This window comes from Solanum lycopersicum, chromosome 6 (genome assembly GCF_036512215.1).
Source record: "Solanum lycopersicum chromosome 6, SLM_r2.1".
Classification (NCBI taxonomy): domain Eukaryota; kingdom Viridiplantae; phylum Streptophyta; class Magnoliopsida; order Solanales; family Solanaceae; genus Solanum; species Solanum lycopersicum.
The window spans coordinates 44,834,461-44,850,845 of record NC_090805.1 but is presented as its reverse complement, the minus strand read 5'-3'; the positions used below and the strand labels follow the sequence as shown (position 1 = coordinate 44,850,845).

At 34.5% G+C, this 16,385-nt stretch overlaps 2 protein-coding genes across 4 annotated transcripts; both read right to left on the bottom strand.

Moving 5' to 3' along the window:
* Window positions 1-1,967: 1,967 nt before the first annotated feature.
* On the bottom strand, window positions 1,968-9,328 carry LOC101266039 (sister chromatid cohesion protein PDS5 homolog D-like). Of its 2 annotated transcripts, XM_026031617.2 has the most exons (9): window positions 8,069-9,328; window positions 7,866-7,951; window positions 5,049-5,100; window positions 4,545-4,628; window positions 4,349-4,434; window positions 3,313-3,364; window positions 2,912-2,995; window positions 2,778-2,821; window positions 1,968-2,341 (listed from the first exon to the last, which is right to left on the bottom strand). In XM_026031617.2, the coding sequence occupies exons 1-9, from the start codon at window positions 9,326-9,328 to the stop codon at window positions 2,335-2,337; spliced, it is 1,755 nt and encodes a 584-aa protein (XP_025887402.2). In that variant the 3' UTR covers window positions 1,968-2,334. The 2 variants fall into 2 exon arrangements, 1 of the variants encoding a protein (XP_025887402.2); XR_011221803.1 differs by lacking the exon at window positions 4,349-4,434.
* LOC138349172 (sister chromatid cohesion protein PDS5 homolog C-like) lies at window positions 7,980-12,181 on the bottom strand. 2 transcript variants are annotated; one of them, XM_069299380.1, is made up of 7 exons: window positions 11,693-12,181; window positions 11,466-11,598; window positions 11,135-11,341; window positions 10,866-11,047; window positions 10,362-10,488; window positions 10,114-10,281; window positions 7,980-9,459 (listed from the first exon to the last, which is right to left on the bottom strand). In XM_069299380.1, exons 2-7 carry the CDS (start codon window positions 11,583-11,585, stop codon window positions 9,337-9,339), a joined length of 927 nt encoding a protein of 308 aa, XP_069155481.1. In that variant the 5' UTR covers window positions 11,586-11,598; window positions 11,693-12,181; the 3' UTR covers window positions 7,980-9,336. The 2 variants fall into 2 exon arrangements, with proteins under 2 accessions (XP_069155481.1, XP_069155482.1); XM_069299381.1 differs by having other exon boundaries at window positions 11,772-12,181.
* Window positions 12,182-16,385: the final 4,204 nt, after the last annotated feature.

Genomic DNA, 16,385 nt, shown 5'->3' with positions numbered 1-16,385 from the left:
ATCTGATTTAATTATTAACGGTCAAGAATAAACAATCTTAGTTTGCGTATTGTAATTGCACGGAATAAGGTCATCGGCGTATTTTATCAAATACAATATTACAAGTGTAACTTTTATTGACTCATTTGATGATTAACAAACGTAATATACTTGTTAAATTAATTGAGTAATTTAACTTGTGAAGGTTCTATCACAAAAGTGTGACTAGACTTTGAAAGAGCTAATTACTCAAAAATTCAACATATTTGGATAAAGAACAATATTCATTGAGGAAGAATATCTAATAATGACTAATTTCTCCAAACACGTTTTTTTTTTAAAATACCAATATATTTACTAAGAATATCTAATAATGACTAATTTCTCCAAACACGTTTTCGCCAGATTGAAAATTTTACGTTATTGGATTATTGATGTTCTTGTTAGGAATAATTCTCTACTGCTAATTCACATATTAACGTTTTTAATATTTAGGAAAGGGAAAAAGGATAAAAATACTTTCAACCTATCGTAAATAGTATGCAGATACTCATATCCTCCGTCATATTTTTGAGACGTTGGTGTCCCTGCCGAACATATATGTCCTTCACTCGAACGGAAGACTAAATAGGGACACGTGATACAATCTTATCCATCGATCCAATGTCAGGTCGGTGGATAAGATTATGACACGTGTATGTCCGTTAGTATAAAGAGTATGTATGCTCTAGTTTTTTGACGGCAAGGACACCAATATCCGTAAAATATGACAAAAGGTATCTGCATAATATTTATGATAATTCGAGTTATGGTTATCCTTTTTCCCTTTAGGAAAAATACTTCTATGTCTTAAAAATTACCTTTTGATACTTTCTTTTGTATTCTCGTTTCATGTATTAGGATTTTGAGTTATAACTTTATCATTTTCTTTTTGGGTAAAAGTAATACTTCTAAGGTCATAATCTGTTGGAGTAATTATATTTATTAATACAAGCTAGAGTTAGCCTGAAGATTAATACATAGTGTAATCCTTTTAACTTGCTTCAAGTTAGAGTTAACTCGAAGGGGATTTGTTTATTATCGTTGTACAACAAGGTTAATAGCCAAATCTTTAGGATTATTTTTTTTGTAATCGAGTTTGGCTTAGTTATTTAATAGTGAATTGCAATTTTCATATTTTTGAGCCAACGTAGTTTTCAAGATTAAAAGAAATATAGTAAGAAAATATAGAAGAAATAAAGCTCAATTGTTTATATATTATATTATTAATAATTGTGAGATGGTAGTAAGACAGCTAGTTATTACTAAAAAAATATTTAATGCTAAAATTTAAAATTGTGGTTTGTGATCGAGGGCTGATCGTGCCTAAACTCAAACTTTATTAAGAAGCTTTAATTAAACTTAAAAAATCATATTTACTAACGTGTTCCATTCTTCATAATTTGACATTATTAAATTTTGAGAAATAATAAAAGAACAATATGCTACTATAATGTAAAAATATAAAAAGAATAACTTCAAATTTATAGAAAAAGATAGTACTAAAATATAGCGTAGTAGTGACACATAATAAATAAGAAAATAACATGGGCAATGCACGTTCAATATATTATATATTATAACCCCAGAACAAAAAATAAAATAAAATAAACCTATAGTCTAATTATAATACTAGATAAAGGAAACAAAGTGACGCACTATGAAATCAAAACGTGATTGATTTCGCATATTGGAAGAGTAATTCAAATTTAGAATAGGAAACCAAATCTAATTCTAATTAAATTAGGCTTTACACTTCTGTAAGTAGGAATCATGCTAGTTATTTTCATATAGCTGAGTAGAATTTGAATCAAACAAAATGGAAACAGAGTACTCTTTTTCTCAATTTCATCCTTCAACCAATCGCAGAAGTGACACATAACAAAAAAGAAACAAATAACATGTGCAGTGCTTGTTCAATATATATCTATGGAAACACAAAAAAAATCTAAACAAGAAATGGTCTTATATGGAAATACAAAAAAAATCGTTGATTCATAATTTGAATTTTATGGGTTTTGAATTCTCCAACATCAGTAATTTAATCATACATATAAGCCGCTGAGCATTAGTAAACACCAAGAGCAGACTGTAGCGCGACATATAATAAATCTACAACCATGACCAGCTCAGTTTCTTTTGCTGCTGAAATATGCTAAGACTCGCATCTCATTTCTCCAATCAACTGAATCACATCGCTTAATTTAGTAGTTACATTTATGAAAATTCTTCAACACTTGCAGGAGTTGAGTTTCTTTCCTATCCACGACAGAGATTTCCACTGATTCAGTGCCCTTCTACTCTGCGGTACTTAATTTATGACCTGTAGATAAAAATTACAGCACATTTGACAAAAAAGAAAAACATTGAATATTCAGTTTAGAACGCAGTACTAACTAACTACAACGGGTAACAAACAGAAAGACCTTTTGGATGAAGAGATATTTAGCACTGAGTATCAATAGTGCGCATGAAGTGCCTCGACAACATTAAGAAGAGAAGGAAGGAAGGCTGATAATTGACTCTCCAGGTAGATAAATGCATGGATAGTTTGTTCTGGGTTGACTTGAATATCCAAACAAAGATTTACATAAATGGAAATTTTCTCTCTGAGCTACAAGTAGGACCAAATATATTGACATGTCTAAGGTGATGTTCTGGACAAATCCTAAAAAGAAATTTGGTATCTACAAGTGAAGCACAACAACTGAAGCTGGATTTCCCAAATGTTATAAAAAAAAATTAGATTCAATACTTACGTAGCAGATGAAACAGCATGGCCTTGAAAGTCTAACGCGTGATCCTGTACAGATTTTGCACCGAAAACAATAACATCAAAACAAATATAAATGCAACAAGAATATGAATATCTGTTGTCAGACGGGTAAAGAACCTTTTGAGTTGAATTATCTTCAAGCATCTCCCATCGTTCTTTATGTAGTCTCAATTTCTCTGATTCACCATCATCATATAAGACCTAAGAAGAGAAACACATGTGCAAGTTAGGTAAGATTTCTACTTCCCGATCAGTTTATATTTCCCTTCCTTGGTTAGTTATGAATAAGGCTCTAACAGACAGGTTTCTAAATTATAAGGTCATCCCTGTATGTAAGAATGGATTTATGTGGCAGATCATGAATTTGAATAGTAATAGACTTGGCTATTCCCTATTTTATGTGACCCATTTGACTCAACATGGAGATATTATGATAATCGGGTTCAAACAATATGAATGACAAGTGTTTAAACATAAAGAGTAACTCAAAGAAAATTAAGAATTTATAATCTCATCACCTTGTGTTTCCTTTCAACGGGATCAAAAGAAGAGACTACTCCCTCGTAAAACCTACAAAGAGAAACATTAAGATGAGAAAATGTAGAATAGTACTTGCCAAATGAATAAAATAATATAGAATAGTAATATCGCCAACAATGTTAGCCTGTTTCAAACTTTCATACAAGAGGCAACCAACAGGAGAAATGTACCAAAGGTAAATACTATGATCGGTCAAATTGTATGATCTTTTTGGATGGAGAAGGAGGCAGAGAGGAGAAAAAGGAAAAGAGAAAAGGACCATACTTGAAAAATTAAAAAAATGACAGACTATTCTTCACACAAGTCTTTTGTTAGACAAACAAACTGCATTGGAAACTCTGGAACCCATTAACAACAAAAGGTTACAGTTTGACTCTCTCTGCCTATGACTGCCATAATACGCAGGAACCGTCTGCAAGTTTTAACTCTGCTTAAAGCATCAAGGATCATGACTTAACATATACTTCATTTATCCTGTTTAATGTGACACACTTCCCTTTTTAGCCTGTCCAAAATGAAATGACACCTTTTATAATAAGAATTTAGAAATAATTTAAATTTGAACTTCACATTTTACCCTCTAGGGCATGATTTTATGGCCACAGAAAAATCTATGGCATGTTTTATGCGATAAGTATCGGAAGAAGTTCTTTCTTTCTTTCTTTCTTTAACTTTGAGCCCAATAGAAAACTGAGACATATTACTGGGATGAGGGAGTAACTCAAGAAATATTGAATGAGCCAAGGAACGATGCAAGCTACAAATAAACACATGCTAGAATTCTTGCAATACCATCAAAGATATAGGAGTATAAGTAACTGGAGGAACGAGGTTCTTGCACATAGCCTAGCAGGCAAAGCAATATTTTAGAGCATAAACTCGAAAACTGAAGGCTACATCAAGTGCTGAAAAGTGTGTGTGTGTGCAGGATGGTTGGGTGGGTGAGCGTGATTAATTAGTACAACAAATTAACAGTGATTTGCTGTGCTCACATAAATGATCCAAACTACTTACTTTTCATCCAATGGCCACCAAACTTTTATCCTAGTGCCAACCAGTTCCTTACCATAATCTTTCATGGTAAAAGTCCTTTTAATATCCTAAAACAAAAAATTAGAACGACGAGTGCTTCAGACATGAAACACTTAGAACCATAATCTAATACGAAATCTGTCAGAAACAATAGTATATCAGATGGGTAGGTCAGAACCTTTTGAGATGAATTGTCTTCAAGCATTTCCCATCGTTCTTTGTGTAGTCTCAATTTCTCTACTTCACCATCATCATATACGACCTAAAAAAGGAACACCAAACAACACCGGTCATTTGGAACTTTCAGGAGGATTTTTTATGAAATGTTAAAGCCAATAAAATACGGTCCAAGTTAGATAACGCTGCTTCACAATCAATATATTTAAGAATAGGTTCTACAACAAAGAGGTCTCTAAACTGTAAGGTTGTACCTTTATGTAAAAAGGGATTTACTTGGCAGATCTTGAATTTGAAGAGCTAAATAGATTTGGCTATTCCCTAGTGTATCCGACCCCATTTTTGACTTAACATGGAGTTAGTTTCACTTGCAGGTATATTATATTAGCAGTGGTAGAGAACTTTCATGAAAACAAATGATACAATGATTTACATGGTCAAGGATGTTGAATTGTTGTATAAAATAAGAATGACAAGAGTACATAAAAATAAATGATCTCGTCACCTTGTGTTTGTTTGTCTCAGAATCAAAAGAAGAAATGACTCCCTCGTAAAACCTGTAAAGAGAAACTTTAAGATGAGAAATTGTAGCTAGATTCTTCCTTGTTTTTCAAGATGAAGTAAGAATCGAAATTGGTAGATACAATGACGTGAAGAACAAAAGAGATATTCAAAGTTGTGTGAACAATAATGGCATTAAACTAATGAGTAAAAGATGGAACTCGGGGAAAGAGTGATAGAACATATAGAGTAACAGAAACCAGTTCGGATTTATACCTGATAGATCTACAACAGAGGCTACATTCCCGCTAACTCATTGATGTGCCGTGAAATTACGGCACATTCTATGTCATATAAATAGATTTTTCATGTTCTTAATGCTTTTTAGTATATAATTCTTATGTTATTTACATTTTGTAGATATTTTGAGGTGGGACACCAAAGGAGCGCAAAAGTGATTAAACACGTCAAAAAATTGAACCCTTCCATGAACTGCCTCAAAACCACACTGCATACTGCATAATGGGTCTGTCAGCCACAAAAGAGACAGAATATAAAGGACTTCGAAGACCAAAATGCGATGATCTTTTGTGGTCCCATTTCTGTTTTGCGAACCACATTCCTGTCTGCGATCAAGAATAACCTGTCATGAAGCCTATTTAAAAACCACATTTCTAGTTCTTCGGAGCAGTATCGAGACCACACAATAGGAAGAACTTAAGTGTAGCCCAATATTAAAATGTATCTCCTAGTTGGTTTTGAAGAGCTAGCTAAGATAGAAATACTCAAGCGACATTTAATGGGCAATTGAGATTCCAAGGCTTATTGCTTGTTACATGTTTATTATTAGTTAATTATTTGTAAAGTTTCGTTCTTGATGATAATCAATTCCATAATTTCCACATCTCTAGTTTTTTCTTTCTTGCGAGTTCATTGATCATTTTACACCCCCCCCCCCCTTTTTTTTATAGATTTTATCTTTATAATTTCAAAGCAAAATCAAATATTTCAAAATCATTCAATTAGCTTAATTGGTGACAATTCCATAACTAGCTTGGTTTCCCTAGTATATTATTCCACGTGGGATTTGATCCCGACTCTTAGTTAGGTAAATTTTATTGCAACGACCATGTACATTGAGAAGTGGATTTGGACGTCATCACTCTTCTAACAAGATTGATGGAAGTTTATTATGAGAAGAGACATATATTTTGGCTATCACGTTCGTCGACCCAAATAAAGTGTAAGAAGAAGTGCCACGGAAGGTCCTTTAGTGGGTGATGGAGGAGAAAGGAGTTCACAATTGTTAAGGAATGACAAAAGTCCCACATTTGGTTAATGAGATGGGTGGACTCCTTATTAATGTTTGGGCAAACCTCCTCCCTTTGAGCTATCTTTTAGGGTGTGAGTTAGGCCTAAGGCCTCATTTGTATGGTATCAGAGCAGAGTCCGTCTTACTCGATGTTGGGGCCCCCACAATCAGAATTGTCCACGCACTAGATGCTAAGCATTGGGCGTGGGCTTAGACAATCCTCCTCCCTTTGAGCTAGCTTTCCGGGTGTGAGTCAGGCCTAAGGCCTAGTTTCACAATAATAAATTGTAAAAATTCATGAAGGAGTTGTCACTGGCTTGAGAATTAATAAGAAATACAAAGAAGTTGATTTGTCACTGGCGTGAGGATTAGTAAGAGATACAAAGGAGTTGGTCTGTCACTGGCGTGAGAACTAGTAAGAGATACAAAGGAGTTGATTTTCCTCTAACTGTGGGTTTACACCGAGGATCGTCATTGAGGCCCTACTTGTTTACTCTAGTTATTAATTAACTAACCAACATAATACTATGTGAGGTCCTTCACCATTTGCTGATGAAATTGTGTTAATGGACGAAACCATTTAGGGTGTCAACCGAAAACTTGAACTGTTGAGAAGCACTTTAGAGAGCAAGGGTTTTCGGATACGATGAGTAAAACTAAGACTGAATATATGCACAAAAGAACTCTAAAGTTTAGTCAACATGAGAAGAACTGTAAATTGATGTGAGACTAGGCTGGATAGACGTGCCTAAATGCAAACAATTTAAATATCTAGACTCTCGTTGTTCCAGAAGGATGAACTGATAGATGAAGATGTTACTCAATAGAATTAAAACTGGATGATTCAAATGGAGAAGTATTATGTGATAGATATTAAGCTTTACATAATAATTATAAGTCCAACAATGAATGTAGGGTATCTAAAGTGCAATATATCCACAAGATAAGTGTCGCAGAGATGCGATACTAATATGGATGTGCGATCATGCCTAATTATATAAGACTAAAAATGACCACATCCGCTAGAGGGTGCTAGTAGAATACATTAATGATAAAATGAGAGAAGGCCACTTGAGATGGTTTTGTCATGTTCTACATGACGTCCAGATTACATAGGGGTTAGGGTTAAACCATAATGAGAGTAGGTCGCTTGAGATAGTGTGACTCTGCCTACAACTGCCATCACGTGGAGGCATGGTCTCCAAGTTTTGAGCTCTGCTTACAGAATCAAGGATCATGAAGTACCACATAACTCAAGAAAACCGAATGAGCCAAGGTAGAAGACAAAGTTATGGATAAAACCCATGCTAGTACTAGAGTCTAGATCTATACCATCAATTAAAAAACTTATAAGTATGCCAACGGAGGAGATTCTTGCACATAAAGCATAGCAGGCAACGCAATGTTTTAAAGAACAAACTCAATAACTGAACTTTACATCAGGATCGTTGGGTGCAATAAATTTACAGTGGTGTTGCAGTCCTCACATCAATATTTTAAAGAACTTACGCTTGCTCCAATGGCCACCAAACTTTTATTTTAGTGCCGATCAGTTCTGCACCGTGATCTTTGCTGGTATGAGCCCTTTCAGAATCCTGTGCAGCTCGCAAGTAAAAAAGAGAATTGCAAAAGGAAAGTAATAATTTGTTTATTGCAAAAATAAATTAGCAAAGATCTTGAAATAACTATTACTAAGCTGTACAGTTGTCAACCTTATCGCTAGATTCTTCAGTATTAGTTGTTTTCTTCGTCTTCTTCTTCTTCCACTGTTTGATTCCAAAAATTTGTTGCAGTGTTGGATCTTTGTGTTCTTCGAGGTTTCCTTCTTCATTTTTTATGCCAGATTCAGATTTTCTCTCTGTTTCACAATCTGAAGCGGACTCATTCTTCTTTGAGTCGCTTCCTCGTTTTCTTTTGGCACACTGTGTCTCTCCCAAATGAAGAAAATCTTTTTTCTGAACTTGGGATTGTGGCACATCTCCTATTGGAATTGACACAGCCAGCTCATCATCGTTCTCTTTTCTCTTGGGCTGACACAAATGACCATGACTTCCAGTGCTATTATTGTGATTTTCAGACACCAAAGAATGATGGCCACTACTACCTGTAAGTTCATGACTTCCAGTCCCTTCCTGGTTTTCTTTTGGCACATTTGTTGCTGGTTGCACAACTTCTGGATTGTCGGGTTTCATGATGTTTGTTGTACAAGTATCTTTTAGCTTCTCCCTGTGAATGTCATCCTGCAGCACTGGCTCACAAAATTTAGCCTCGGATGGACCAACTTTTACAGGATGACCTGTAAGTTTATGACTTCCAGTCCCTTCCTGGTTTTCTTTTGGCACATTTGTTGCTGGTTGCACAACTTCTGGATTGTCGGGTTTCATGATGTTTGTTGTACAAGTATCTTTTAGCTTCTCCCTGTGAATGTCATCCTGCAGCACTGGCTCACAAAATTTAGCCTCGGATGGACCAACTTTTACAGGATGACCTGTAAGTTTATGACTTCCAGTCCCTTCCTGGTTTTCTTTTGGCACATTTGTTGCTGGTTGCACATCTTCTGGATTGACAGGTTTCATGATGTTTGTTGTACAAGTATCCTTTAGCTTCTCCCTGTGAATGTGAATGTCATCCTGCAGCACTGGCTCACAAAATTTAGCCTCGGATGGACCAACTTTTACAGGATGACCTGTAAGTTTATGACTTCCAGTCCCTTCCTGGTTTTCTTTTGGCACATTTGTTGCTGGTTGCACATCTTCTGGATTGACAGGTTTCATGATGTTTGTTGTACAAGTATCCTTTAGCTTCTCCCTGTGAATGTGAATGTCATCCTGCAGCACTGGCTCACAAAATTTAGCCTCGGATGGACCAACTTTTACAGGATGACCTGTAAGTTTATGGCTTCCAGTCTCTTCCTGGTTTTCTTTTGGCACATTTTTTGCTGGGTGCACATCTTCTGGATTGACAGGTTTCATGATGTTAGTTAAACAGTATCCTTTAGCTTCTCCCTGTGAGTGTCATCCTGCCGCGCTAGCTCACAACATTTAGCCTCAGATGGACCAACTTTTACGCAATGTACTGTAGCAGGCGCATTTTCAGTTGCCATCTGATAAAAAAAATTGTTAATACTATTATCTATTCACAACTGAAACTGTTGTGGCGTCCTATTAATAATTAAACACAATAGAAGCACTTAATCATCCCCCTGCTCTTTGGGCCAAATATTGCATTAGAGCTAATAGTAAAATCTTATTGTTAACTAAATTCAACACTAGAGAATATTCTAATGTAAGCTGAGTGGAGTTATTCTAATGTTGGCGGCTCTAACTCCTTTGAGTGATGTATGTTTACAATAAGGATAATTGACATGAGTACGCAAAGAGTAAAGTTCTTTAGAAATTGTATGTTTCCCCAAAGATATGGCACCAAAAGCTAGCTTATGAAAGGCAGGATATCCAAATTTAAATTCATATAAGCACGCCACTCTATTCACACCCAACTGGAGCTTGGACCAGGAGCCTAAACAGGGATGGAGTTGGCTCTTAAGTTTTATGTCATTTACTTTTCAAAATCTGACTGCATACAACTATACCATTTTCTGTGCAATTTGTCAGTGACTAATTAATAATTACAGTACTAGGCTTAAGATTATGAAAGATAAACAATTTTATTCCAGAGCATAATGAACTATGGATGTGTTTGGCATTTATACGGAGCAAAACTGCATTGATGAGACAGAATAGTAATGAATACAACGTACCATTTCTTTTCCTTTTGGCATTTCATTGCTTAATAAAGCAATCGTTTGAGCATAATCAGCAGGTTCAAAGCTCATTGATTTTAGGGCATCTGAAAAGTACGGTTTAACAATTGCAGCACAGTCTTTTAGGACTTCCTCCACCAAGTATGATGCAATGGGTGATTCCATCTGGATAAAAGAAACCACTGGATTAGTAAAGTGACGAAGAAATATTCTAACAAAGAGGTTCATAGGAGATTTATTATTACCTGATTATCAATTTTGACTCTATCAAGAAGAAGCTGTAGAAGCTCTACTGAGATTTCATCACTGCCTTCTATGAGCCGAGTCATGATTTCTTTCATCCAAGTGAATATATTAGTAGGATGGTAGGGCCTACATAGAAAATATAACATAAATATTATTATAGCCAGCATCTATTATCTCTAGAATAACCTTGTGCTCATATACTGGGACAAAATGACATGGTTTACAATGTCCACAGTCTCCTACATGCTTAGGTGTGACCCAAACGTAGTATATGCAAGCAACTGAATAGCACGTAAGGTTGAGCAGTGTTTCAATGCATAAGGGTATTTCAGATTAGCACCTTTCGGAGCTGGTCAGTGCCCAGAGCTTTGTCCAAAGGGTGTTGGTAAAATTACTTTTAATGGATAAGCAGTTACATCCTTACGAAATTTATATTTCACCCAAATTTAATCTGAAGAAACAAACCAGAACTCTACATAACATTGAAGGATCAGAGAATATACCTGATGACCTCAAGAAAATTTTTGAACATCTCGATGATTAGCGTTCCGTTCTCGAGGTCCAATAGCATCGCAGTGAACCTTACTTTAGCGAATACTTCCAGAACTCGAATCACTTTCCGGTAGCTGCGGCTATTCACAACAGCTATCTTTTTGAAAGTCATTACGGTTTGCCGGAGAATTTCCTAACAAGAAATTGACACGAGTTAAAAAAGGGAAAAAAAAAATCAAAGTAAACACAGAAAGATTGAGTTAGAATGGTATAGTTTTACCTCCATTTGTCTATCATCATCGTAAGGGCGATTTGGGGCATATATTCGAGAAATTTCAGTGACAGAAGAAATCACTGAAACTTTGACATCTTCATTCGTATGCCCCAATAGTTCATTCCTAACTAGCGCTTTCATTAAAGGTTGAATTGCACTTGTTGTCGAGTCAAATGGTTCTTGACTAACCGTTTTCAGTAATGACTCAACTTTCTGACAAACAAAAAAAGATTATCACTTTCATTTTCCAGTCCAAAATCATTATAGTTGGACAACAATTCTCATTTTTTTTTTCTTTTGTAATTTTATCTCATTCAAATAAAAAAATGATCTTTACCTGAAGAATTTTGAATAGTTCATCGATGGAAGAGGGAGGATTCATGAGGCTCATTCCATAAGCCGTGATCTCGTCTTCCATCTTTTTCCGGTCAGCACAGGAGGAATCAAAAGTAGCCATTGCAAAAAGAGCTCTGTTTCAAAAAAAATAAGAAGTATAACAAAAATTAACAGTCAACAAAGAAATCAATTATTTTATATCACGAAACAAAAGGAAGGGTTGTATACCGAAAAATTATACAATCCAAGTAGGGACTTCCGTTTGTTGAGAATCCGCCAACTCAGGCCAATCGGAATTGGAACTCACCAGGCAACGGCAGCAGAAATCAACTTTTGTTTTGGTAAAGGAAATGGTTGATTTCACTCTCCTTCTTTTTCTTTTTCCTCAATCTAATCTCATCCTCTTATCTCTGAAGTTGTGCATCATTTTCTCCGCCGACTCACAATTTGTGCAATCTCTTTCTGCTGCCTGTGCATCTTCAGTCGGAAGTTGTGCAGGTAGTTAGATTTGGTTTCGGCTGCCTCCGAAGTTGTGCATCCGCTGCCTCAGAAGCTGTGCAATCAATTTTGTTTATCTTAGGTTGCTGCCTGACAAGTTGTCCAGGTAGCAGTTTGTATTCATAATGAACATCTATCTCTATTCAGTTTTGGAAAAGATTCTGCTTATATTATATACTAGATACACCATTTGTACTGCTTATACTATATGACTAGCCCGGGTCAATCATATCAATTCATTATTTTTATAAGAAACTGAAAATAACTATCCTTGTTTATTTTTATAATCTTTAGTTACATCTCTTATCCCAATTTATGTCGTACTGATAAGACTTTTTTAGAGTCAAGTAAATTTTTTATATGTATTTTATATTTTTTTTAAATTGTTTATTATTGTGATTTACAAATTGATATCAATAGCATTTTGAGAGTCAATTAATTTTTTATATAACTCTTTAATATTTAAGAGTTAACTAATAAACCAAAGTTAAGGGGTATTTTTGACCCCTTTCTATAAATTATATTATACTAAATTCGAAAACTACACGTTTATACAAACTTTAAAAAGTTATATGCAAAAAGATTGAATGTATATGATGATAAAACTGAAAAACCAAAGGAAATCACCGTCATATACAAAAAACAAATCAAACAAAGAATTGTTAGTTCCGATTTATACAAATGTGGTGAATTATACATATACAAACGTGAACAATTATACAAACTCAAAATCAACTCACGAAATCAATGGTAAATGTTAGTTGTGGGTGGTATTTAAAGCAAAGTATAGCTATGATGAGTAATTAAGTAGTAGTATAAGTTTGCTTAATCGCGTAATTTTTTTCCAAAAAAAAAATAAAGCTAATTATTTATTTTGTTTTTAATAACTGTAAGATGGCAGAGTACTCTCGTCCAGATTCAAGTAGCTTACAGTTGTAAAGTTGTCACACCAAGTGGTAGGTGAAAGCTGCAGTGTACTGCACCAATAAGAAGAGCGCACGAGACTATCAATTTCAGTGGCTCACAAATGCAAGGACCTGGTCCCAAGTAGAGGTCTCTCCACCAGATGCATAATACAATTGTAAAGCTGTCCTATTAGTGGTTAGTGAGGCGCCAGCATCACGATCTCCCCCACCTTGGTCATGACTCCCTCTCATCTCATCTCCTCTACGTCTATCATGTTTGTCATGTCTAAAGTTTGTCAAAGCTCTAGCCTGCATGATGGCTTCATCAATAGTACTTTACTTGTTGGTGTTTCAACTCCGTCTTGGCCTAATTTTGCAGTCCAGCTATGAGGTGGAACAACATATCTTTACCTGTGACTTTGAGATTCTAAAGCGTGAGTGAACACCTTAACACATGCTCGTATGTTGCCCGTCTACTTCAACTCCCTAAACTTGCACATCGCCAATTGCGATCTACCTTATAGATGATGTTGTTGGAAAAGAAGGCCTTCTTACACTCGACATAGAATTGGTACCATGTGTTAATGGTGCAAATCACTACCATGTGTAACAAATCTCCAATTCCTTTTTGCTTCCACCATAGAATAGAATGGTCATCTCTGAGAGGTACAACACGACAGTGTTGATCTTGTTCTTGTCGCTCTCACTACTTTGTTGCGCTTGAAGTAATTTCCCGAATGGCAAAGGAAATTCTCCACCTCTTATCGTCACAAGCACCTTTGAACATCGGTGGCTTGGGAGCCTCAATCTTAGCCTCCCTATCTCTATTGGACACCGCAAATACTCCAGCTTCAATTCCTCCCTAGACCGCTTTCATCTCAGGCCTTTATGGTTTCAATTGCATACACTCATAGGATTTAAATCTACATATACTTATAAATCAGTACCTCAGGTTCCCTTGTAGCCAACTTCCTCCTGGATCTGTAATTAGCACGTCTGTTAAAGTAATTTTCATCTTTCACTGATAATTTAGTAGCATGTGCAGCTCACAAGTAAAAAAGAGAATTGCAAAAGAAAAGTAATAATTTATTCATTGCAAATATAAATTACCAAAGATGTTGAAATAACTATTACATCACTGCAACAAATGTTTGGAATGAAACAGAGGAAGGAGAAGACGAAAATTACTAGTAAGATGCGCGATATTGAAGAAACTGGAAAATAAGCTTATCTCCACATTCTTCTCATCTTAGTAGTAGTTTTCTTTTCTAGCTCCTTCTCCTGTTTCATCCCAAATATTGATACCTCACAATCCGAAGCAGATACACTCTTCCTTGAATCCCTTTCTGGTTTTTAAATTTTATCATTTTAATTATATATGATGTAAAATTAAAATTAAACTAAACAATGGATTACACTCGTTTGACATGACAATTCATGTGAGATTTACTCATACTACATCACAATTCATGGGAGCTAAATTTGTCATTCATGAAAATTCATGTGAGATACATTCGTCCTACATGATAATTCACATGAGATATTATGGTCCTATATGACAACTCATGTCAGATACACTCATCTAATTATATATCAATTCATGTAAATTACACTTGTAATATATGACAATTCACCTAAGATACTGATTCTACACGACAATTCATGTTAGATGCGTACTCGTCCTACATAACAATTCACATGAATTGCACTTGTCCCATATGATACTTATGAGATGCATGTGAGATATATAAACTCATCCTATATAACAATTTCTTGTAAGATACACTCAACATGAGATATATTAGGTGTTCTTTTTTCCCTCATCCTCGTCTCTGATTTCGCATCCTCTTTTATCTCAGCTGCTTCAGAAGTTGTGCAGGTAATTTGAATGTAACAGTTCGTATTCATAATGAAGATCTCTATTCGAATATAACTCTTCCAGTTTTGGGGAAAATACTGGTTGATTATATATGTATCCAAATTCACATATCTAATTTTCTCTGTAGGTAGACATATTGTTTGGCTCATAGTAATAATAAAAAAGGTCATATTCAGAAGGCTTATTATAGTTACAAAAATAAGCTGATTTTTCTTTTTAAGAAGTTGGATAGTCTTGCGCTTCGTTGGAACTGAACTTTCAAGCGATCATTGCTAATAAATTCGAATTATTTCTCTGTTTTAAGCCAGAAAAACAAAAAATTTCAATGCACAATTCATTTGAGCTTTGATTAACTTCAGTTATAGATACAACTTTTAACCAATACTGTGCTAATATTATCTAGGAATAATGTCTTATGCGGGTTGATGTACGGCTTTGAAGTTTCATAAAAGAACTACTGAAAACAAATGCAAATCAATCTAACAAGCGAGAAAAAAAAGTACATATACTCTTACTCATTTTTTATTAAGCAAAAGACATCTCTCCTCTGCTGCAAAATTATTTGTATGGGTGTCTTTTAATAAATAATTATTGATTTTAATGATACTTTTTATTTGTTATTATTTATAACAATTTAAATTGCAATATGTATTAAAAGTGGATTAAGTATGCAATGTAATTGTACTATAATTCCTTTTGTTTTTAAAAATATATTAGGCTTGTTTGACAAGAAGTTGATACATTGTTTGTATTAAAATATGAGATAAATATATTATTCATCAATAAAACTTGTATTAGAACTACAAGATTATAAAGTCTTCTTTATTTTCTTAAATTCCGTTGCAAGTCAAACTAAGTCATTTTTTAAAAAATGATTATATATTTTTTTTTAATCTTATGATATTAAAGATATCATATGGAAAGTTAATTTTAAAAGTTGATAAAAAAAAAGTGAAACATTCTTTAATGTTTCGAAATAAACTAATAAAAGAAATTAATTTTTTTAATATTTTTTTGTTTGTTAAAAAGACTTATAATAAATTAATTATTACTAAAAAAAAGTGGACGTATGCCTCATTTTTAAATATATTGAGTCACCCCTAGTTGTAGAATTTAAAATTCTTCTCTACGACATGGAAAAATATTTTTTGGCCAATATCGATCTAACATGATTTGTGGTACAATAGGGGAATTATTTCGCTCTTAATTAGAGATTTCGAATTGAAGCGTAAATGTGGAGAAATTGTCTTGAAAGCGTCACTTCTAAATGAGTCATGTAATGTGTGATCCAATTTTAGCCGGAGATACTCTAAACATAGAGGGAAAATATTATACTTCTTCGATTTCGTTTTATGTCACATTTTTAGATTGCACTTACATTAAAGAAATTAAGTAACTTTACCATATCCTTATTTAATATTGGGAAAAAGGACAAATTTACCCCCCGAACTTTAATTAATGATATGTTTATGCCCTCCGTTATACTTTGGATCCATCTCAGCCCCTACCGTCCAATTATCAGTACACACATGCCCCTTTCACTAATGGATCCATCACCCTGTACACGCATCTTAATCCTAACCAACTACCGATTTGATCATTATTTTTAACCCATAAACTAACAACCAACCCCATAAAC